Source organism: Pavona decussata, unplaced genomic scaffold (genome assembly GCF_977016875.1).
Source record: "Pavona decussata unplaced genomic scaffold, jaPavDecu1.1 SCAFFOLD_149, whole genome shotgun sequence".
Taxonomy (NCBI): domain Eukaryota; kingdom Metazoa; phylum Cnidaria; class Anthozoa; order Scleractinia; family Agariciidae; genus Pavona; species Pavona decussata.
Window position 1 is genome coordinate 818,276 of NW_028145561.1, and position 24,113 is coordinate 842,388.

The 24,113-nt window shown below is 39.1% G+C and overlaps 1 protein-coding gene across 1 annotated transcript; it reads right to left on the bottom strand.

Annotated features, from left to right (window-relative positions):
- Positions 1–853: 853 nt before the first annotated feature.
- On the bottom strand, positions 854–23,657 carry LOC146466266 (dynein axonemal intermediate chain 3-like). The gene is made up of 25 exons (XM_085127579.1): positions 23,324–23,657; positions 21,683–21,787; positions 20,704–20,862; positions 19,879–20,037; positions 19,546–19,586; positions 19,197–19,316; positions 18,278–18,389; positions 17,935–18,013; positions 17,359–17,483; positions 15,831–15,920; positions 15,370–15,462; positions 14,764–14,889; positions 13,773–13,846; positions 12,946–13,072; positions 11,439–11,526; positions 10,046–10,167; positions 9,686–9,749; positions 8,358–8,488; positions 7,028–7,100; positions 5,929–5,986; positions 5,759–5,832; positions 4,455–4,546; positions 3,344–3,466; positions 1,739–1,792; positions 854–1,077 (listed from the first exon to the last, which is right to left on the bottom strand). The coding sequence occupies exons 1-25, from the start codon at positions 23,570–23,572 to the stop codon at positions 991–993; spliced, it is 2,625 nt and encodes an 874-aa protein (XP_084983705.1). The 5' UTR covers positions 23,573–23,657; the 3' UTR covers positions 854–990.
- Between the last annotated feature and the right edge of the window lie 456 nt (positions 23,658–24,113).

The following is a 24,113-nucleotide window of genomic DNA, read 5'->3' on the forward strand; positions in this document are numbered from 1 at the left end:
ATGTGCAGGTTAACTCTTTCATTTTGTAGAGGTCTTTTTGAGAAGTTCGTTTGAAATCAAGGCACAGGTGATTACGAGTTTACTTCCTGAAACGTTGCAGAGTCAAGGAAAATTTATAATTATTAATCAACCTCTGCTAGCGACCTTAAACTCCCAAATGTGTGGAGAAAGGTAACTTTCGAAAACACAGCGAATGGCTTCAACATTTGCTCTTGCGTCAATAATGAAAACCTGACAACTGCATTACAGAATATACAACATTATCATTCAACACATTGCATCACTGCCCAAAAATGGACATGTTGCATTCGTCGACCCTATACAACAGCTATGTATATTATTCAACACATGGTATCCCTGCCCACATATGGTCATGGTACATATCATTGACCGTATACAACAGCTATCGTGCGATAATACGTAATTTCGAGTGGCGGGGAGAAAAATGGCAGAGAGATTTAGTAACGAGCTCGGAAGACCGTCTCCAGATTTTCTGCGATAAAAATGCTTTGCATCCATGTGTTCAATAATAGCTAATAATAAAACAATTGTCCTGCTCAATCTTGCGGAATATACCCTGATCTTAGCCAAATCGGCCTACGGCCTCGTCGGCTAAGTATCAGGCGATATACCGCGCGACTTTCGCAGGATAATTGTTGAATATAAGTATAAAACACTATTTACATCAAAATGTATAACTATTAACACAAGAATCTATTTTGCCGAGCCGAGAAAGTCGCAGTAATTCAGAGTATTTGTATCACTACGCGGTTCAAACATCAAACGGCCAACTTCCAACCATCCACCAACAAAAGAACTCTGTAGCTTTACCATTAACAAACGGTAATACATTAGGCCCTACATGGATGAGACTTAACAACAACAAAAAATGCTTTGTCCAAAGGGTTTTGGACACAGGAACAACATCATTACGAAGTCTGGTTAAATATCACAATAAACCAATCATAGCCCTTTGGCTCGTGTGTTAACCTAAAGCTCCTGCGGATCATCCAATTCCTCTCTAATGCCAAGTTCTTCCAGTAATTGTTTTTCCATCTCTAGATATTCCTGGTATTCCTGTAAAGAATCCAATAAAGAAAGGAATGTTTGAATTAAGCCATTCGGCAAAAAGGAAGACTTTGAGAATGATGTGTTATGAAGGAATACACGGCAACTTTTTGTTAATATTATAATAAATAATTAAATGATTATTAACCAAAAATTGCGATGTTATCTTTTAAGCCTGGTGAAAATCCTGCCTAGTGCAAAGATTTGAATGTCACTGTAACGACCTTAAGCTCCCACGAGTCTCCTGTAGCTCAGTGTAGAGCTTCCGACCTAGTCGAAAGGTCATAGGTTCGACTCTTCTTGGGAAAACTCGGATTTTCTTTTTCTGACGCTAAAAAAAAAATAACATCACATGTTCTTTCAAGAGATATAGGGTCAGTTATTAAAAGACAGTTTAGACAGTGTTTAACAAAACCACGTTCCAAGGCATTTTCAATTTTGCCAACAGTCATATCTAAACATTGTTTGCTGCTGACGGTAACAAGAGGGCTTGCATCCCAGACTAGAAAACCATTTATCTACTTAAAATAAACCACTTATAAACAGATTTGGAGGCCCACTAATTGTCTTAAGCCGCGGCCTAAGTTAGACTCTGTTTAAATAACTAGCCCAACTAGTTGTGTCAGGACTTGCGTTCTACATTGTATCAGCTTAATATTTTTCTACCCACCATTCTTTGCCGAGCTTCTACATCCGCGTCACTCTCCTCTGCCTTTTTTCCTTCCTGCAATTTCGAAGCAAATTGACGCGACAGATTATTCCTGCACTAATTTGAAATTGTACGATTGTTCCTGCACCGACTAGCAGTTTTGCAATGTCACGATTATGTGTGGGACGGGATTTAACAAGAAACTTGTACCAAACGCCTACAAAGCTCAGTTTGGCAATGAGAGCAAATCCTCCACTGAAACGTGTCAACAAACCGATATTACGTTTTTCTTGGCTTCTTTGCAGGTGCAACGATTACTTTCAATTCTCAACAGACGGTCAGCTTTGTTGTTATTGTAGCTCCCGCTGCTTGCGGCTGCTTCTAAATAACAGAGCTTCCACTTCTACTCAAAAGGGTCAGATCTGCTTCAGGGGCACCCAACGACAATTTTCTCTCAGATCCTTTGAAACGTTATTTTAGGCGATCTGGAGTGGCTTTAAAGCTCTGTAGGTTCATTTTAGGCAGCGCTATAATAATTTTATCTGTTCGGTCATTCTAGGGGAACTTGAGTCTTTTGAAATTAGTAGGGCATTTTTGTCCATTTCCCGAAAACCTTAGGTCTTATTTCCTTTCCGAAAATCTTAGCTGACCTTTTTTCGGTACCCGAAACAACATTTTTATCATTTCGAAAACACTAGGCCTTGAATTTCCCATATCACGAAAGTTCGTGGTGAAAATTCCCTTTAGAAAATTGTAGGGGATTAAGGGCCTTCCGAACAGATAATTTACCGAAACAATCCGTTGGGTGCCCCTGCTGCTTAGTGTTCCCAATTAGGACTACGTGGTAAATACAATTAACGTACAGCTATTTCAATTAACGTTGTCGGATCAAAGTATAAAGTTGTGAGACAAGACCTCAAGATTCTGTGAATTTTTTTATGAATAAGTTCACCAGCTTTCATGAAAATCAGCCATTCCTCGTCCGTCCAGTAAAGACATACGATGGCGAGCCATTTGGATGAAAGAAATGTTAGGTTATCAAATGGATGAGGTGGCAGCCTTTTTGAAGATGTCTTTAAGCTTTAAGCTTTGATCCGATAACGTTAATTGAAATAGCTGTATAAACCATTTGTTTTGAGTTCTTTATTCTACTGTCACAAAAGACGAACAACGAACAGCTTGACAAGTGTGCCAAGAACCCGTTCTGGTCGACGAATTATGTCCAATCACGGTTCCTTATCTTCACACAGTTTGCCGTGTGCCTACTACTCATGTCTCAGGCTTTACGCTAACAACATGATCAAAATGACGAAAAGAAAGGAAGTAGTTGACCTTTCCTGTGTAGACAACAACTAGTCCTTGGCTAGGCGAGAATATGCGAGCATGCGTGAAAAAAAAAAAATTACCGAAATGACTGGGATATGACTGAACCGTTTGCTTCATCACACTCACGCACGACGCTCCTTGGTGAGATACGCGTTTATTTCCCAAAATTCCAGTGGAAAGAACCGTTCCATTTGATTCCACAACGGAACAATTGTTTTTTTTCCATACAAATGGAAAGCGCTTCCACTCTCCTCGCACTGCCAATAGCCAAGTCACTGAGTGTGAACACGGTCGACTCACCTGTTGTCGTTTGCTTTCCTCTGCGTCCAACTGTCTCTTCTCCTGTTCTCGGATTTTCATTCTTTCTTCCACGAAAGCCAAGCGTTTCACTTCTCGCTCAAAAAAGTTCTCCATGGCAGTGCTCTACCAGAGATTAATAAAGAGAAAAACATGCATGGAACAATAAACAACAGGTGTTTGTGTAACCACAAGCCTTGTACCATTTGCTACAGGCTACAAGTTGCCACACACGCTTATACGCTTGGTGAATTAAGAAATAGCAACTGTTGTCGTAGCCTACACGTACGTGCTGACGTCGCAAATTTCCTTTTTGTTGACTTCTGGAGCCGTAGGTGGACTCCATTTCTCAAACCTTTCCGAAGAGTTTTCTGGCCCAAAAAGTACTTTTCAAACCTGTTTTCTATCGCTTCGCGGTGGTAATTCTAGAGCAAATTAGCCCAATGTGTTTCTTACTTTATAAAGCTTTCAACCTTTTAGCTTCTAAAATTATTAATAATTGAAGTTTTAGCTACAAACGTTGTGCACGTAAAATGGCTTTCCGGGCCCGAGATGTTTTCATCCGTTGCAATGGTGTACTTGTTTGTTTGTTTGTTGTTTTTTTTTCCGTAAATTGATGAAAGGCCTCACATTATATCAAACGAATTTATCGGATATCAAGGTTTGTGCTTCAGGTCCCTGTTGTTCAAAGAGCGGATAGATTCTATCCAGCGGACAAAATGTACTCCAACCAATACATTTTATCCACTAGATAAAGTTATCCACTCTTTGAACAACCAGGGCCATGTCAATACCCAATTATACAACTGGGAAAGGAGAGAATGTGAAGCAGTTTCTTGTCTATGGACACACCACGACGACCAACGGACACTTTCTCTCTTTCGCAAGACGTGAAATAGGCATCAGGGACACGGTCCTGGGGGTGACCCAGGGATGGACTAGCATCCCATCCACGGGGGAGTAGCAATACTCCTAGCTGCTTTATGCTAAGGAAACTGGTTTAATCTCCAGCCATATAAGCCACAAATAGCTCGTAGGCGACTTTACCTCACTTACATCCGTAGCAATAAACTAGTTTAGTAATTTCAACTACAAACGAACGAGTGCGAGTTACCTCATTAGCTGATGGGTGTCTGAGATTCCAAGGTACCTCCATTACATGTAAGGTTCCCATACTATCACCTACAGCTAATAGTTGTTGTTTACCTAAAGAAGCAAAGAGGAGAGTCGTCATTATTCTAAACCTGCTCTTCAGTCCTTTGACGAAATCCTAAGATGTGACCATTCAAATGAAAGCTACTGGGCAATGCTTCCCTGTGGCGGTGTTTATTATGCTATATACAAGATGGTTCTATCTTTTGAGGTGACGATTCGAGATGACCTCGAGCGAGCGCAGCTGAAAACCCTTTATAGTCTCCTTAAGCTTCAAAACAACTTTAAAATGAAGGATTCATTTCAGTCAAATGCCAAGCAAGGTTTACACTAAAACAATTAGGTTGCTCGCTCTCGAGTTTCCATATGGGATAGTTGATCCGGGCTATGCTTTCATCCACTATCAAACGATAGAAGTGTCGAACTTCTATCATGGCGGCATGGTGCAGCGGTTTAGGGCGCTGGTCTTGAAATCCAGGTTTCCGGGTTCAAGGCCCGTCCTCGACCACGCTTGTATATAGCCAGCTGGTTTGCTCCCTGCCAGTTGGGATTTTTAACATGTTATATTTAATTTGATTATTATTTGCTTCTCGCTATTTCTGAGTGGAATGCCTGTAAGATAGCTTTGGGTAACTAAGTGCATTTCCACTATAAAGAAATTTAAAACAAATTAAAAATTACAAAAACTCAAAACCTGATTAGAGACATTTAGATTTTAGTACGACAACGAATACGAATAGATGTAAGAAATTTGACTTCAAGGTTTTAGCGAAGTACTAAGAAGAGATGTAGACCACGAAGCTTCACTTTACTCTTTGTAAGTGACGACGAACTTGACTCAGTTGTTTTGAATATTGATAGCTAAGCCCTTTTGCGATTCCAAAAAGACGAGATCACCTTCGTTTCCGAGGGCTTGTTTTCGCCACAACGTTGTTCTTACAAAAACTCGTAGTGAATTTACGATGACTATCTCGTTTTCCTACCAAAATGACACTGATTCACTCGCGCGCGCCCTTTGAATGTTGAAAAACTCATACTCGTACTCGTCCTAGAAGCTAAAGTTTAGAGAGTGTATTCACAGTTTTCGAATTCGCACAATAAGTAAGTCACCAATATGAGCTTGTTTCAAACTTACTAGCCTGAGTATCAGGCCTTCCTAAGGGGAGGGGAGAAGGGGAGGGGGAGAAGGGGAGGGGGAGGGGGAGAAGAGGAGATCCTCTCCCCCCCCCCCCCTCGAAAAGACTAATACTCAGGTTACAAACTTACTTGAGACCTGGTGAGGCGCAATTGTAGTGATCGGAGCAGCAGTAACATTCTGAGTCAAGGAAGGTTCGTGGGACCTAACAACAACAACAGCAAAATTATAACATAATAATTTTAATCTTAAGAGCAACGAATTTATGACATTCTTGGTAATTTTGTAAAAAATCTCATACCTGTCAAGTAAGTCCCACACGTCTACATTTCCATCTGTCTTCGTGATGAAAAATACTCCTGAAAAGGAAAAGAAAGGTCCCTAAGTTAAACGACAAATTAAAGGGCTTTCTAAAGCTTATTTAGACATCTCCTTTTTTAATTTGTAGTTTTAGTTTTAATAAAATAAATACTAAGTACATCAAAACTTGCTGTAATTTAATTAATTTTAAATTTACTTTGAAGGCATCAAGGCTTGTCAAAATGTGTACTAAGAACTGTGGATATTAAGGCCCGGCCAAACGATTGCAACATTATCCAACATTGTCAGACGATCTTGTGCAGTGTTAAACGAGGTGCTGCATCAAACATGTTGCATTTGTTTGGCCACTTAAACTCAAGGGTCTGGGACCAATATCTACCCTTAGAAAGTAAACCCGCGCCATATTGGTTTGCCCACAAAATGGCGCAAGACAGATCAACCTCCGGCGTCCGCGTCAGACCATCTTCTCGCTTTTCCTGGTCTTACAGATTCACTTACTCCTTAATTTGCCCTTTCTCTTTCTATTTAAAGAGAGATCGTTTGTGTTTAAGTTTTCGTTTCGAGAGATTCGAAACTTTGTTCGGTTGCCATGCTATAGTTTGGACACTCACGCAAACAACGCGCGAAGCAAATATAAACAAGAAATCATTACCATGGATACAGAAACCCACAAAGACAACTAAGTAGGCATGCGCGCGTTTAACTATCGTTGAACACGATAGCTAACCGAATGCAACATTGTTGTTCACACCTGAGAACAAAAAGAAATGTTGTACGATGTTGAATATGATGGAAATCAAACTTCGTTCAACATCATCCAACATCGTGCCACGTGGAGGCCAAACGAGTGCAACATTTTGAGTCATACACTTCTTAATGAGTTCAACAAAGTACTGATGACAGCCGCATAATGTGCCATCAAAAGCTGCCTTATTGCGTCACTATCATAACTGTGAGTTAAGTGCCAAGTGGAATACATAAGCACCTTTATTGTTTACTTATCTTTAAACACATTTACAGTAACTCCTCACAGCTCAATGGTCGATAGTTCCACTATTGTTTCTGTATACAGTCTGTACCTGGTCGGGACGGACTCCAGTGTCCTCTTGTAAGCCTCATCAGGTGACTTGCTGACTGAAGAAGCGGTCCACTCTATAAACACAATTACAGTCAATCCACGTCACGCGTGACCAGTAGTTTTGAAATTTGAACGGAGTTTGGAAATTTACATGTCAGTCTTGAACATCCCCAACGAGATTTCAGAGTTCCCGTGGAAATTTCCCTAGTTTTTTTGAAGGTATAAAGCCATGAATTTTTCTTTACATTACAGCAATAAGTATTTCAAGAATAATAATTGTTTCCCAAGTATTTTGAAATTTTCAGTTAATGCGTCTTTTTCGGAAAGATTTCCAGAGAAATGTTCAAGATTCCGTTCAAATGCCGGACATTACAAAGAGGTGAAATGAACCGTAAGATAGACATCACAAGGTGTCCCCTAACCTTAATTCTTGCTAAGACACCAATCATTCTGTCAAACATGAAGTCATATTAAATTAAAATCACAATGACAAGAACGTCTGTCTGTCGGCGGTTTAATTGCAAATTGAACCTCAATTATCTCTGCAAAATACATGGTTACCCCCATTTTTCTTTTTTGGATACCAAGAGTACTTGCTAAGATTTGCTTTTCCCACAGTTATAAACCACGCAAAATATCCCTGTATTAGTAGGCGACGCCAGTATGAAACCCGAGTATTTCGGACCATCCCGAGAAAATGTATGCGCAGTAACAACAGGAGGCACGTTCCTTAAAGGGGAAGTTTCATGGGGTTTTTGACCTCTTCACTTAGCTACAAAATAATTTTAGAACGAGAGGAAAGAAATCAACTCAGTTCTTGAAAGGAACATCTCGTGATCTGTTCTAGCGCATTTTGGAAACGAGAAGTTAGACCTTTGCTTCGCTACAAAATAATTCTTGAACAACTAGAGGAAAGAATCAACTTAATTTTTGAAAGGAACAATTCGCGATCTGTTCTAGCGCATTTTGGAAAACAAAAATGCGTGAACTTAAAAAACATTAGCCTAACATTTTTCAAGTTACAATCCATACCGACCTCCTCCGTCTCTGGCCAGAGGCACTAATCGACAGTTTTATTGCACTGGGGTGATAACTTATAACAAAGCTAGTCATTATTATTATTTTTTTTTTGTTTGTTTGTTTCTGTTGACAGGCAAACATTTCTGGGTTTTGAAATGATATCAAATTCGCGTGATACTTCCCCTTTAAGCTATAGGACGACTGCTAAATCGGCTTCACAGTATTCCCATTGGCCTCTACCACTCTAAAAATTGTTACATTTTGACATGATTATCTTGAATACAGGCTCAAGACTAAAATAGGCATTGTACCGTTACTCCTTCCTTCCAAATTGCGAATGTCCATCCACCAACAGTAAGGATGATGTCTCTGAAGAAAGGTGACCTCTGTAGGGTGGTGATGGGACCATCATGTGCTGCCCACACTTGCTCTGGCCGAGGGGCTGAGAAAACAAGGCAAAACAATACACCAATAAGATCTGTTCTGCAGTAGAGTGGTTCTGTCGAGGAACTATCACTTCAAACTCATCTGCGGCAATTTGATGTTCTTAAAGCTAGTAATAATCAAAGTTTAAGGAGTGCGTTCGATGTCACCAGGCTCTCTCTTCTTTGCCAAGTTGGTGATGATATCATTCGCCCCTGCAAAATCTGCGGGGGATGCCAGATACGCGTCCCAAGATCCATTCATTCAATCAACGTTCCATACAATCTCGACCCCAATCTGTGTTAGGATTGCGTTCTTTCTACGTCGAACGCAATATATTTTAGCCAGAGAAACTATAGGTCGAGAGCATATATGCAAGGTTTAAGGACATCAAATTTCCAAGGGTGAACTACATGTTTCAGACCAATAGCCCAGAGAGAGAAGCACTGTTTTGGCCCCACTGTTGACCAATTTTATTTCGAACGAAACATCACTTAATAAAATAAATTTTGAGAAATAATTAAAATGATGAAAAAATAACCAAAAGTCGTACCAAGTTACGATGTGACCACGGCATCATTCTCAAGGAAGCTCAAAAATAGCGGCCGATAGAACTAAACGGAGTTGACAAAGACTTGCATAAATAGAATAGAATATTTATGCAAGCCAGTCTTTGTGAACTCCGTGTATATAAAATGATGCATTATTCAGTAAGTGACAAAGGCTCGGAAAGAATCCGAGTGCTCCGATCAGTAGTCGAGCCTAAAACCTTCCGATTACAAGTTCGGATGCTCTACCACTGAGCTACTCGTGGGAACTAAGGCCACTAAATTAGGCCATTATATTAGTTTTATCGACCGTTATTTTAAAGCTTGAGATTGATGCCATGATGACATCGAAACGTGGCGCTACTTTTTTTATGCTACTTTTTACCATCAAATGAAACATCACTTAAACTGAATATATGTGTAACATGTGTAACATGTATGTGCACTGCGGATGAAAGATTAAATACATGTAGATACTGCGAGAACCTTTTCTTCTATTTTTATCACTTAAACTGTTAATTCGAATTTTCAGTCTTTAAACAGAAGGTTGAACATAAAAGATTTTAGAGACCGTGACAAAGTTTGTGTCCCAAGACCTTCGTCCTAACCAAGCAATTCTTCAGACAATGACATAAGTGACAGACCGTCTTGATTCAAACAATACTCACTGACAATTTTTCCACTATCAGTATCTTTCTCGGGTTTCCAATCCATGTAAACAAGGTCACCTTCCTAAAATCAAAACAAGAACACAAGCGCAAGATGTGACAAGTGCCTTCTACACAGACTAATGAGGTTAAGATCAACATAATAATTATATCTGCGGAGAGGTGAATCAAGAAATTCTCGCCAGTCTAAGACAAATCTAGGTTGTCGTACCCCATCCTCAATGTCTGCAGGGCTCCCTCCTGGCGAGTGTAACAAAAAAACTGGACAAACAGGATCTACATCTGATGATAAAGAAGCTTATTTGCAAACTAAAAACAGTTTACTGTAGGTCACTGGTGCTTAGCTCTGCCATGACTCACCTCAGTGCCGACGAAAAACTTAGAGCTGACATTCTCCAGCAGCTTGCCTTGATCTCTTCCTTTGGATATGCTGGATCCTAAATTGGATATTCCACCTGATTCTTTCTCTTCAGATGGTTTAGCTGTGATACAACAATTGGATATTTCAGAAGTATTGTTCTCAGCTTAGCTGATATGGCAACACGATATCATGCCACAGAACATTGCGCACTATGATGGCAGCTCACAGAAGCCTGCTAGTCTATACTGCAAAACAATCCTCATTTTTGTATTGGCTTATCGCCTCAGTCTTCGAATATTAGAGTAAAACGTCTGAAGAGACTGAGGATTCCCAAGTCCCACAACATTAAACTGTTAATACAACCATTTGCATTGTTACGTAAATGCATAGCAGAGAATAACGACTATATTTCGTCATGCTATGCAAACAGCTAAAGGACCGTTTAAACAAACAAGCTTGACAATTTGCAGTTATTGGCAAAGAAACCACAAATAGACCAGAACTATTGCCTTCAAATTGCTGAAGAGAGGTGCTAACCTTGACGGCTAACAATTTACGGGAAAGTTTAAACGATTTGTCCACTTTCAATCGGCTTTTGTCCGTAGAGTTCGACCACTTTATTTGCAAGGTGCCTACATTCAAAACCGTCCATTTATCGATATCGGATTTACTTCTGGATATTCCACACTTCAATTTGTTGATAAATAAACCCATGTCCATAATCCAAATTCGAATTCAACGGTAAACAAAGCAGTTGTGCTTACTGGTTAAACTGTATGTCGAAAGATAGTCGCTGTGCACGTAACATTAAAAATGGCTACAAAAATCTATTTTTACATGTAAGGTGATATTTTCCAGTTCTTATTGTTAATATAGTGTATGCCATCGCTGTTTCTTTTTGTGTTGCCTTGCAGGGTTCGCACCCTTTTGGGCTTTTTTAAAAATCCAGGACTTTCCACGACCTTTTCAAGTTTTCCATCACAAAGCGTTCACATTATACAGTGTCAAAATACGCAGTGTTTACTTCTACTGAGTGAAATCTGTTGCTTGGTTCGGTTTGGTTGTTTTTAATTGTTCTTCCTTTTTTGTTCCGTAAAAAAAGCTTTCTTCGTGATTTTTCTCTCCATTAACAATATTTTCAATGACTTTCTATGACACACCATTAAAATCCATGACTTTCCAGGCCTGGAAAACGAAATCACAAATTCCATCACTTCCCAGGTTTTCCATGACCCGTACAAACCTTGCCTTGCAATCGTTAATTTTGGGGAGCCACCATGTTCACGGGGCCTCTATTTTCAAGATTCTATAATAACTGTCAAATGTTATTGCTATCTTGGTAAAATAGTAACAACAAACTAACAATCCCCCCAATAGTCCAGCGTTACTAACCACCAGAAGTCCGTGCTCCTTGTCTTTCTGAAATGCTGAACACGCTTGGTCCAAATTCACCAGCACCAGAAAAATGAGACACTGTAACCTGGAGTAAGAAAATGGAAAAAAAAATACCGAATTATTCATTGGAAAATTGCTCTACGTTTGGTAGAGTGTAGTAAGAGGTTTTATTTAGACTTGTGGCAATACAAGTCCTTGAGCCTCTTGAGTTATTCCATCAGCATCTTACTCTGCCGCTCTGTTTTCCAGACACTTGACATACTCTTTCTTCTTCCGTCTCCTTCCTTGGCCGCTTCTATGTTTTTCCAACTTTCCCTCGCTGGGTTTATACATTTTCAAAAACAGTCTTTGGAAGATTTCAATCTTTTCAGAAGGCTAAGCTAAAAGAGTAATTATCCAGATTGATAAGAAACTTAACTCTGAGCACATGACCCATTAGTTCTGGAGCTAACGTCTGACCTACGGAGCTTTTCTTCTTCCCCCTGGATCATCATCATCGCCATCATCATCATCATCATCATCATCATCATCATCATCATCATCATCATCATCATCATCATCATCATCATCAACATCATCATCATCACCATCATCACTATATCCCAGTACTCGGCACCACCATTGCCTTTCTGGCTGTTGTGGTCTCATTTACTCAGAAACCTTTCAGAGAGTCACACCAAGCAGACCACAAACTGGCACTAAGGGTGGTCACAGCCAGGACTCATTATGTCCTCATGTGGTTCTTTTAAGTTCCTAAATTGGAGACATGGTCATCTGAGCCACGTGAAGGTCTAAAAATTTGCAGACGTCAAAGCAAAGGTAGCACCTTCTTCTCAGTTGTTTATTCCCTCGGTTATCCCCTGGCATTTCATTCTGCGATCAGCTAGGGCTCTTTTTTCGTTTCGCTTGGTAAACCATTTCCACGGGAAATGCAGAACCAATTTTAGCGAGCGACGAAATAAGAGAAAATAAGAGCGCTGAAAAATTGGACCTGATCGCAAGTAAGAATTTCATTGGTTTTCCAAGCAGGATACCCTGCTGTATACACTTGAATTTCAAGATACAATGTAAAGCGAAGTCTCATATGATATTAGGGAGCTTAAGCACAGACGTTCGTGAGCCACGTACGGCAACCGCGGGAAGTCGAATTTTTTCCTTTTTGGAGCGTTTTGATGCCATCACGTTTGTAACGTCGAGCCACAGAGGTCCAAAAAGAGCTTTTCCCGTTTTTTTGTGAGGAGCAAAAACGTGCCAAAAAAGGAAACATTCGACTTCCGGTTGCCATCCGTGGCTCTCTACTATCTGAAGAAATAAATCCTTACAGAGACCACTCTTGGGTGATCAGTCTACCAATCTTAATCCAACAGCCTGGGATGGACGGATGTGTGAGTAGGTACCCTACTCACGCTGTAAACAGATTTTCCCAGTCGATCAAAAGCTTGTTCAGTACTCAACCCACTTACAGTTATAGAGTAAAAAACTAGGACTAAAAACGAGACATTACCCTGAGTACAGGTTTCCAAGTTAAGTCCAGGTGTTTGAAGGTAGGCAGAGTTCCAACTGGATTATGACCAGCAGCCTGAGCGGGTGCAGCAGATTTGCTTGGGCGGGTGTCCCAAACAAGGACAGTCCTGAACAGAAACAACTGGGTCTCAGTAATTGAACAAAGAATCGTGATGTGTTAAAAAAGGCAAGTCGAAACACAATTTGAACAGTTTTCAATACAGTGTCACTAGGAATTACAGTGTAAATGTTTACTTTTGAAAGAAATGTGATGGTATATTTCCAGCCTGGTGAATGAATGAGAATGATGATTATTCTAGAAAGTGACGCAGGCATACTCGGAAAAAAGAAATCCGAGTGCTCCTATCAGGAGTCGAACCTAAGACCTTCCGATTACTAGTTCGGATGCTCTACCACTGAGCTACAGGAGACTCGTGGGAGCTGAGGCCATTAAACTAGGTTCATGGGACAAACATCCTGCATACTGCTAGGACTTGAATGTCGAACGTGTGGTATATGAAAGAAATGTGATGGTATATTTCCAGCCTGGTGAATGAATGAGAATGATGATTATTCTAAAAAGTGACGCAGGCATACTCGGAAAAAAGAAATCCGAGTGCTCCTATCAGGAGCACTCGGATTACAGTGTACAGTGTACACTCATGTCTCCTCCTATCCTGATAGGAGCACTCAGATTTCTTTTTTCCGAGTATGCCTGCGTCACTTTCTAGAATAATCATCATTCTCATTCATTCTGTTGTCGTTTTTTCTTAAACTTTTAACCTGCCTACTGTTTTCCAGACCTTTCTTAACTGTATTGTTACTTACCCATCAGCAGCAGAGGACATCAACTGATTACAATACTGAGCTTTGTTTTCCACTACAACTCCCATTCGACCAATCTGCAGGAATTAATTCATCATTGTTTGAATCTTGCATTCAATTATTCAAATTATTTGGTGAATGAAGTTTCTGCCATACATGTACATGTAAGCTTGGTGTGATCAAATTTTTAAATAATTAATCCTAAATTTTTTTTTAAATTTTATGCTATTCATGCAAACCTTGAAGTTTAACTTGGCACATGTAGTTGAAGGTGTTGAGTTTGTTCTACACTAGTTCCCAGCAAAGCTTTCGAAAGTTTTCTTTTCTTTCTACAAGGCGGATCATCCTAAGGCCATATGTGACCTTCTTTGGGAAAACGGACACTAACGCTTTTCTAAACAGCAAAACCATTTACCATCCGTTTATATCCGTTTAAATGGTTCATTCAAGCGTTTAAACGGTTTGCTCATCCGTTTAACGCCATAGGGAAAACGTTTAAACGGTTCGTTTGCTCATCCGTTTAAAAAAGTTTGCATCCGTTTAAAGCCATAAGGAAAACGTTTAAACGGTTTGCTTATCCGTTTAAAAAAATTTGCATCCGTTTGACGTTCTAGGGAAAACGGTTTGCTTACCCGTTTAAAAAGAAAGCCAGCAACTGTTTAAACTTAACCCTGGAGCAGAACTATCAAGCTGACAATCGCTCGATACTCGCCGGAACGTGAACTGCAGAATGCTGTATTCGGTCAACATGCATAAGGTTTTACTTGGCCCTAGCGCTAGGATGTTCTTCTCGATAGGATCTTCCTACATATAGCTGAGAGATATAATGAAGATCCTAGCACTAGGAAGATGCTAGCACTATGTACAGCTGTAAGCTCATTCACTCAGAAGGTCCTAGTAGTAATCAAGATAAGAAAAACAAAATGGCAGGGGCCGGGCATTCAGTTGCTAAAGGAAGGTGATAAATTTTAAATCTGTTTGGTAGAGAAATTACCTCCATGTGGTCTGGAATCCATGTAATGTCAGTCACAACTGTCTTGTGGCTGTGTTCAATGGATGACACTGCACAGTATCGGAGAATGGGTGAGCGATCAAAGCTTGATTCATCTTCAAATCCAGGCTATAAAAGGAAACATTCATTTGATGTTTTCATGAGCACTATCTGCTTGAAACGAGCGCTGTCACGACGAATTTTGCTGATGTTGTGCAAAACTGCCCAAATATTTGACAAAGAACCCTTTCTCTGATAATTTTGAGGTTATTTTTAGAAAACCAGGGGGAAAACCTTAAGAGATGTTTAAGAGGAAGACTCTGAGCCATAATCAGTTTTAGGCGATTTTTCTGTAATACAAACATGCACACAAGAAAAACTTGAAAAACTTGGCTCACAAGACTATCTTCAGTTGGTGTCAAAAATTCATAGAAATCTATCTAATATTGAAAAATTTACAGCATTATTTGCCAATTGGCACTCTTACATGTAGGGATTAAACCGACATGTAAGTGTTAACAATAACCCCCATTTTTTTCTCTACATTTCTTAAGTTTTTTTTCATAACAATCAAAATCAATTTATTCCTATTTTACAATTCTTCCTTACCAAGGAGTTCATGGAGTTTTTCTTGCTTTGTCCGTGGGATTGTCTGTGACTGCGTAACCTGTCAGCGTGGTTTGTTATGTCCCACAACACAATCTACAACAACAACAACATAATAATTTATTTGCAAAAAAAAAGGCTGCCGGCTGACTAGCAATTGAGCCCAGTAGCCTGGGTTGCCCAAGAAAATGCTCTAGGTGCCAAAATTTTTTGCAGCAGCACCTAACACTTCACATGGTGGGCTCCTATAAACTTTCTAGCTAAATTGGCCTGGTGGGCTCCTTCAAAGTTTTCTTAGGAAACAGCAATGCACTGGGAAGAGGGGACAGGCACAAAATCTCTAAAAGACTTGTTCTAAAGGTCGCCTAAAATTTGATTACTGATCAAGACAATTAGCAAATCAGGTGAATTCTGCTGTGCATCAAAATGAATAAAATTTATAGGCAAGGCAAAATAATGGTTACCTGTCCATTGATGCAGCCTCCAGCAATAATATTTGGATCAGAAGGATTAAACTTGAAGGAGAAGATATCATCAGGAGCTTCAAGCAGAGCCTGAAAATGATACAAACATTGAGCAGTTGATTACTAACTAATTCAGTGTTTTAATACTTCATATAATTTTAGTTAACCATCTTGAGACAATACAATGAGTAGTGTAAACCATGGACACAAGATTTGACAATAACTGTCAAAATTCCCACATGCTGATTGGCTCGTAGCTATTTTTTATAAGAGTACAGACAATAAAAATGACGTCAGATGTAACCCATGCTCAATTGGAAAATACATGTACAGCCAATTTTGTTGGTACTTTTTCTTTTTTCTTTTTTCTTGTTCTTGAAAAACAAATCAATGACAGTTTTCTTTGGTCTATACTCTTATAGAGTAACCATAAAAAGACGCCATAAAATGTTCAAAAGTTGGCAGTGAAACCGCTTGAGTTTTGAACATTAATTTTTATCATGATACAATCTTATGGTCTGTAAGAGTATACATTGTAGACAGTGCATTATAGAAAACTGCCATCAATTTCTCAATTTAACAAATCGAATGTGGTTTAGCATTGTCTGCACTCTTATCGACAACGATATTCGTCATCACAGGAATCAAAATGTTGTGGACTCACGAGGCGCAGCCACTGTGATGACGAATATCGTTGTCGATAAGAGTGCAGACAACGCTAAACCACATTCCATTTGTTTTTTACCACAAAATCAATGCCAAAGAAAATTTTTACAATAACTGTCAAAATTTCCGCGCTCTGATTGACATGAGCAGCGTTGTCTAGACTCTTATCGACAATGGAAAATTAGCCAATCAGATTGTGAGATTAGAAACAATTGTGGTAAAACATAAATTTGCTGCTGTATTACACTAAATACAGCTACATATAACTGGATACAGTGGAACCCCAATTAATTATAACGATCGGCAATCTAACAATATTCCCAATTTAACTATCAACATTCTGTGTCCTGGCAAAAATTACTTATAAATCGGGAGTTCGTTTACAACAATATCCCGATTTAACGACACGATTTTGCTGTACCCTTGCGGGATCGTAAAATCGAGCTTCCAATGTATTAGGGCCTTATTAGAACCACAGGGAAAAAAACAGTCTATTTATGATTTTGTCAAGAACTGACACCTGAAGAAGCAGAGACTAATTTTTGTCTACTGTACAGCTGGCTACTTTCCCTGCAAAATCAGTTTCTTCAGTTTAATACATGTACATACCTCTTACTAACCAAGTTTGAGGTCTGTACTGTAAGTTTTTTCCCGTTTTTTTTTTTTTTTGTGAGGTTATTTATTGTCCATGCAGGAATTGAAACTAGTTGAAGCAGGCATACAGTGAAATATGGCCCACAAAATTGACCAATCACACTGCGTATGACTAACTGAGAGATATAATAATAACTGGGACAGCCCTGAATCAGTCATGGGTGAGTCTGTAGCCATACTACAGTACATTCATGCTAAAGTTACTTACCAGAGGATGAATTGGATCAGAGAAACTCCAAATAAGAACCAATGAAGATGTCATAAGAATATGTGAGAAGTTATCTACCCTGTCGTCAAAAGAAAGACCCTCGCCACATGAAACTGCAATGATCCCTGTTGACAAAAAACTAAGATTGGTAGGTTCACAGAATCTGCATCGCTTAGTGGAGGTTGAGTGCCTGGAATATCCAAGGGCTTCCACTTTTGGCAGCCAGCCCCTAGACTGAATAACGCCCCCATGGCTGGCACAACACTGCAACCCAGCCATGAGCCCCCACGCACAAGAGACAAAAACAGGCACCCGTCACACTGAAAAATCAGTGGAAAGAAAGAGAAAAAAGGGAGGGTAGGGGGGAGAACTAGATGACGACTGCTCTCGGCCACGCTGGCTGAACGAACTCCACGCACTGCCAGACCTACACCACTCTATTGCGCATGCGCTTCCAAACGGACCTCTGACCACGGGTACTGTTGGCGCTCTTTGTTGTTCACTCCTTTAAATTGCATTTAAATACATTAAATTTTAACCAATAACTATTAAGGTAATACGTAAAATAATTCACACCTTTGATAGCAGGATGCCACTGAATATCTGTGATAGTTTTCTCTTTGCTATACTGAAGATCAGTAAAAGACTGGTACTCCTGCCAGAAATGAACAAATTATTTTAACACATTTAATTAATATTATTTCACTTAGTTACATTACATTGTTCATTGGCCCTGCATTATTTGCAGGAAATAGGAAAAATACTGAGAGCTAAGATAAAGAACTTTTTTACAATTGCTTGCACTGTAGCACTGGTGCTGTGCTGCATAATTTCTGGTGATCTTGTTCAGGTATGAGGCACAAATCATGATGTCAAAATCTGAAAAATTGTCTTAATGTACAATGTACAATGCATGTACCTTCAAATAGTTGTCAGATTTTGCGCCAAAAGTGGTCTCATCATCTGCCAGGGAGAAATAGTCATCATAAAATACGTCTAAAATCTCATTCTGCTGCAAAGCCAGCTCAAACCTGCAACAAAAAAGCAGTTAATATCATCATAATCCACATCTCACCAGAATCAATCACCTGAGCCTCAAACTGACAGAGGTTAATAAATTATTGTTTGTATGTGAAACCCAGAAAGCTAAACCAAGGAAATGCATTTTAGCCTCATTCCAGGCTTCAATGCAGACTACACTGTACACTGTACACTGTACACTGTAGTTCAGCTACATTCTGGGGAAATACAGCTTTACAGCATCCATTCCAGAGCTGTAATTGAGAGCTGTAACCTACCTGTTACGGCTGAACACCCTTGACAGGGACTTGATGTTTTGACAAAATTAATACTACAATGGTCATAGGTTTGTTTTACTCACAAAGCAACATTACTAGATTATTTAATTATTTAATACAGGTACAATTATGAATGAAGCTTAATGCAACATGTGGCTTAAAACTTAACAGCAGTCCTGCATTCAAAACATGGTCACATCCTGTGAAGCGCACTCAAAGTGTCACAGACAATTGAAAAAACAACAACTGAAAATGGATGAACAGCTATCACGCACAGCACACAAGCGCTCGCATGACTTTACCATTTTTAAGCTACAATGTTAACTTCAGAGTTGAAATTATTCCAAATGATAATTATGTTTCCAGTTCACAGATTCTGCGCATACTGTTTAAATACCATGTTACATTGTACAGATGTAAATTATACAGTCAGTTACAAACAAGTTAGGAAACGTCTGATCATATTCATATCCTGGACATGACTTTATCATTATTAAAATTATATAATTATAGTACAAAATAATGTAAGGTTTTTCTTACCTTGGTGTGACCTTGTCAATAAAACTGAGTAAGTCAGTAGATGATTTTTTCTTGTCTTCCTTAGATTTCTCTTCAAGGGTTCTTGGAACATACTGTGTCACAGCATTGCGAGGCTTTCTCCTGTGGTGCAACCAAGAGTATTACATGTACATGACTGTACAGTGTAATTGTAGATGTACTTGCAGTCTCCACCAAAAACGTGGGGGTTAATAAACTGATCTCTTAGAAACATACATTATGTACTGATTAATGTGCCCATGCCACAGGATCAATAACTAAAATTCACAAGATATCCAGATGACATTTTACTTCAAAGCTACACACCTGGTGATATACATGTACAACTTACCATTCTGTTTGATTCCCAGTATCAGTTAACACTGGAACAGCCTAAAAAAAAGGCAAGTTTCAGCATTTATGATTTATCACTTAACCCACTTAGTTTGACAAGTGGGTGTTAAGGCTGCATTATTGGAGAGCAGTGGAATGACAGCAGCTTCCTCAGACGAATGTGGCTTGGACTCAGTTTCTGGAGCTGACATGGTTTAGTCGTGCACATAGGTCAAAACTTTTCTTTGTCAAGGATTGAGACTTGAAAGAGGCCACGTCAAATTAGTTTTAACCAGTACTGTATGAAGCAACCATTTTTTTTTTTAAACTTGTGTTATGGCTTCAGACTAACCTGTATGCCCTTGTCCAACTCTTTCTTCAGGAGTCCATAACTGTCATCTTCATATGATGGACATTCTATGAATCCATCTTTAGCATCAGAAACATTTCGGTCACTAAAATACACAGGAGCTCCAAACTCGCGCCTTTTCCTTGAAATCCTAAACTTGACCTGAAAAAGATAACAAGCACTTTTAAAATAGTACATGCGTGTATACAATTATATTTTCCAGGTCTATGCATGACCAATGAAAAGGTAAAATAATGATTATGAAATCCCTCCAAATAAAACACTGAATAATTTAGAGTACACCTGTACCACATACATGTAATGTACTGGTAGAGGTATTAAAATAAACTTAGTCTACAGGTATTATTACAAATTCACACTGCAATGACCAACTCCCAGTTGGCTTAGATGCTTAGCTGGTAGAGCACTGCAGAGTTCAGCAAGCTGTTTTCAACTGTTTGAATCACGTTCATCTTCGGAAAGACAATTTTTTTATTTTACAAACGTTCTTTAGGACATGTAATTTACACAGACGCTGTTTGTTGCGATATTTTTGAAAGTTTTTACAATATTATTATGGCAGAAAAGCAAAAATCCTGCAACGAGTTGTAATGTCAATAAGTCTCAACCAGACTTAACTGCGCATGTGATCCAGCTAACGCAGTCCCTTTTAATGCATGCAAACTTACAAAAAAGTGTGCACAACTTCCTTGTGCTTGTACATGTACAGTACATGTATCTGTAATAGCTGGCTTAAAAAAAAATGGTACAGTATCTTGCCAGACAAGATGATGAGTGATTTTCAGCTGTACATGTTGAGCAACTAACCTTTGGCCTGCTTTCTGTCACATTTTCTTCCTCCACTTCCACTTCGCTTCCTAGTGATTCCCAAGGTTGAGGAGTTCTGGGAAACTTCCTTAGTGTTAAGACCAAGTCTTCTTCTTCCCCTTCCTCTCCTTCGCCAACTGGGAGTTCCTCTTGAGGAGGCTGATTAGAAATACAAACATTACATTATTACACATTATTATTTCCCTAGGATTTACAAACATGCAGATTGGAGATACATGTAAAGCTTTCTGACCTCCAGGCCTCTGGGACTAATAACCTCCAGGGGAGGTTTTATACTGAAGTGTAACAACCTACATGCATCAGTGCATGCAGGTAACTTCAAAGATTATTCTGCATGCAGTACCACGACGGCAACAGCAATGAAAATGTCACCCCCCCCCCCCCCCCCCAAAAAAAAATCTTTATTTCATTTGTGCTACTTCGCGATTATTTCAACTCGCTCAACTTTTACAAAAAATTTCGAAATATCCAGGAACAAAATTGGTAGGTGTGGCACACAAGTTAAGAAAGAAAATAAAAAAATCACTGTTGCGCGTTCACGTTCTCCACAAAACCTTAAATGTGGTCATTTCACGTTCACTTGCTGTTTTACAGAGGACCGCAAAGAAATGTACCAAAATGTAAAAGGCACGTGCAGAGCAATTGTTTTTGCTCATTAAACCTATTGTTTTGCGGCGTTGTCGTTGCCGTCCTTGTTGCTTAAGCTCCCTACTATGTGGACTGGATAGCATACCTACATGATTGTATGATTTAAAAGAAAACTTCATAATCTGAATCTAATGGCCCTTCTTCATACAATACAAAAAAGGAGATGTTACACCAGGTAAATAATCAATTACATTTATAAATCAATAATTATCTACATGTTTTCGTCTTCATTTGTAAACACATTATGATTCATTTTTTATGCGATGTGTGAATTTAAATAAACACAATTTAAATATCATGTAAAACTTACATTAAGGATCTTCTCCTTAGCTTCCTCTGTAAGGACAAGGTAAAAGTTCTGTCCATACTTGAACACGGGATCATACACCACAAGAAGCTCATCACCTGGGTAATCCTGCATTAACAAATATAACAATCATAATTATGAAATACAGTCATACAACTGTGTTATATTTATTGTACATGCACCATCTGGTCAACCATGGCATTACACTGTAAATAGCAGACAAGAGGGATTGTTTGGCAAAAATGGATAGCTAAGTTCTTTGAAATGCACTGTATATGTACATTTAGTGATAAAAGATAAATATTGCTAAAAATGATTATTTCAACTGGTCATTAGTCATTTTCTCTTAACCACTCTCTTTTGTCTCCCTAAATTTTTCCTTGATCACAATGAGGTCAAATGAGGAGAAATTAGCTTCATCCACTACATACTGGTGTGTACAGCTTTAATCATCAGCCACAAACTATCTGCCAATAGGCCTTATCATGGTTTTGGACGCCATTTTGACGAGTAGGCAAACAGGCTTGCAATAACAGTGTTTGTATGAAAATCCGATGTCAAATAATTTTCATAAAACATCGCTTCTGAAAAAATATTCATGAATTGGAAACTTTTGGCACTAGGAAAAAAAAGGATTTTAAGAAAAAAAATTTGAGGGATGTAGCTGTGCCAGAAAGTGTCCAGTCGTGTTTTGAACTTTCCATACATGTACATTTGTCTGTATAGCGAACAAGCTGTGAACTGCTACTAAAAAGAGTTAGCAGGAGAAAATACAGGGAAATGTAGGGAAAGTTCAAAACACGACTGGAAGCTTTCTGGCACAGCTACATCCCTCAATTTTTTTTCTTAAAATCCTTTTCCTAGTGCCAGAAGTTTCCAATTCATGGAGTTTTCAGAAGCGATGTTTTATGAAAATTATTTGACATCGGATTTCCATACAAACACTGTTATTTCAAGCCTGTTTACCTACTCGTCAAAATGGCATTGAAAACGGTGATAAGGCCTATAATGACATCTTTCCTAATGTCTATTAGCTTAGTTTAGCTTGGTTTAAACCATGGCTGCCTTCCTCATTTTTTGAGATTCCATTTTGACTTTGCCGAATCAAATTCAACAAGTGAGGTGCATATTTTTCAAGTCTTGGATTAAAACTCGCACATACACTAACAATGACTTCAGTTTCCCTTTAACTCAGTCAGCCAAAGCCGAGCTCCAACTCCGTAAACCAAGTACAAATATGTAAGTTTATCGGCATGTTTCTGGTACTATTTTGAACTTTTCATTGTAAAACGTGGAGAAGAGGAAAGTTTAATTATCAAGTGACAGTACATTACGATCGATTTTTGTAGGGGGGGGGGGGGGGGGGGTTCTCCTAGATAAGCTTAGAAAGGCTTCTGATCTGTCAGGCTTCCAGTTCACTATGTTACGACTTTTGTCAAGAAGTACTAAAGTAACGATGCACGCAAGTGATTTTAAGCAATAAATAAAGTTAAAGTTACTTCAAAGTTTAACCTCTGAGCGCTCAGGTTAAAACTTAAGCTTAAACTTAAGCTTACTACTGTATTAACTTCAATAGGCTTGAGACGGGGATAAAAATCTACGATCGTGTCCATCAATGATCATGACCCAACAAGCCAAACTTACCAAAACAATTTGCTTAGCTGGATGGAAATCTGAAACAGCTGCTCTGTCTTTAAAATCCTGAAGAATTGTCCCTTTTGGGATCAACTTGCACGGATTCTCCTCAGTCACATCCTCGTCGCCCTTGCAACCAAAAATTTCTTGCGTTTTGCTCGTGAAGAAAAGAGGCAATATGTCGGACGGAATCTCTTCTTCTCCTTCTTCTTCACCCGCATTGGCAGTATCTGCTTCTTCTTTCCTTTCCTCGGGCATTTTCTAACAATAATTCTCTACAAAATTAAGCTCAAATGGTGTACAGCCTGCTTCTAATTGCCGCCATTTTGAATAACAATGTCCCGGATCAAAATTCAAACATACGTAACCATGAGAACGTGGACCTCGCCAGCTACAAGTATGAGGGGGACTGGAGCCGTTCGAGGGTTGAAGAGGAATAACGGAGTGTTCATTGTTTTATTATTCCTTCTCAAACATTTCCATCATTCAATTATCAAATAAGAATATATGTAACATACATTTTGAAGCGCAGATGAAAGATTAAATGGAATTAAGAAAGATCTTCGCTGTTAGTACACAACTTGAAAAGCAGTTGCGAAAAGAAAGCCTAAAAAAATTCAGGCTTGAACGGAATCTCTGATCGAACCCATGACGTCTGCGATACCGGTGCAGTGCTCTACCAACAGAGCTATCAAGCCAACTGGGAGCTGGTCATTATTGAACTTACAATATGACCAGCTCCCAGTTGGCTTGATAGCTCAGTTGGTAGAGCACTGATCATGTGCACATGCAGGGAGAG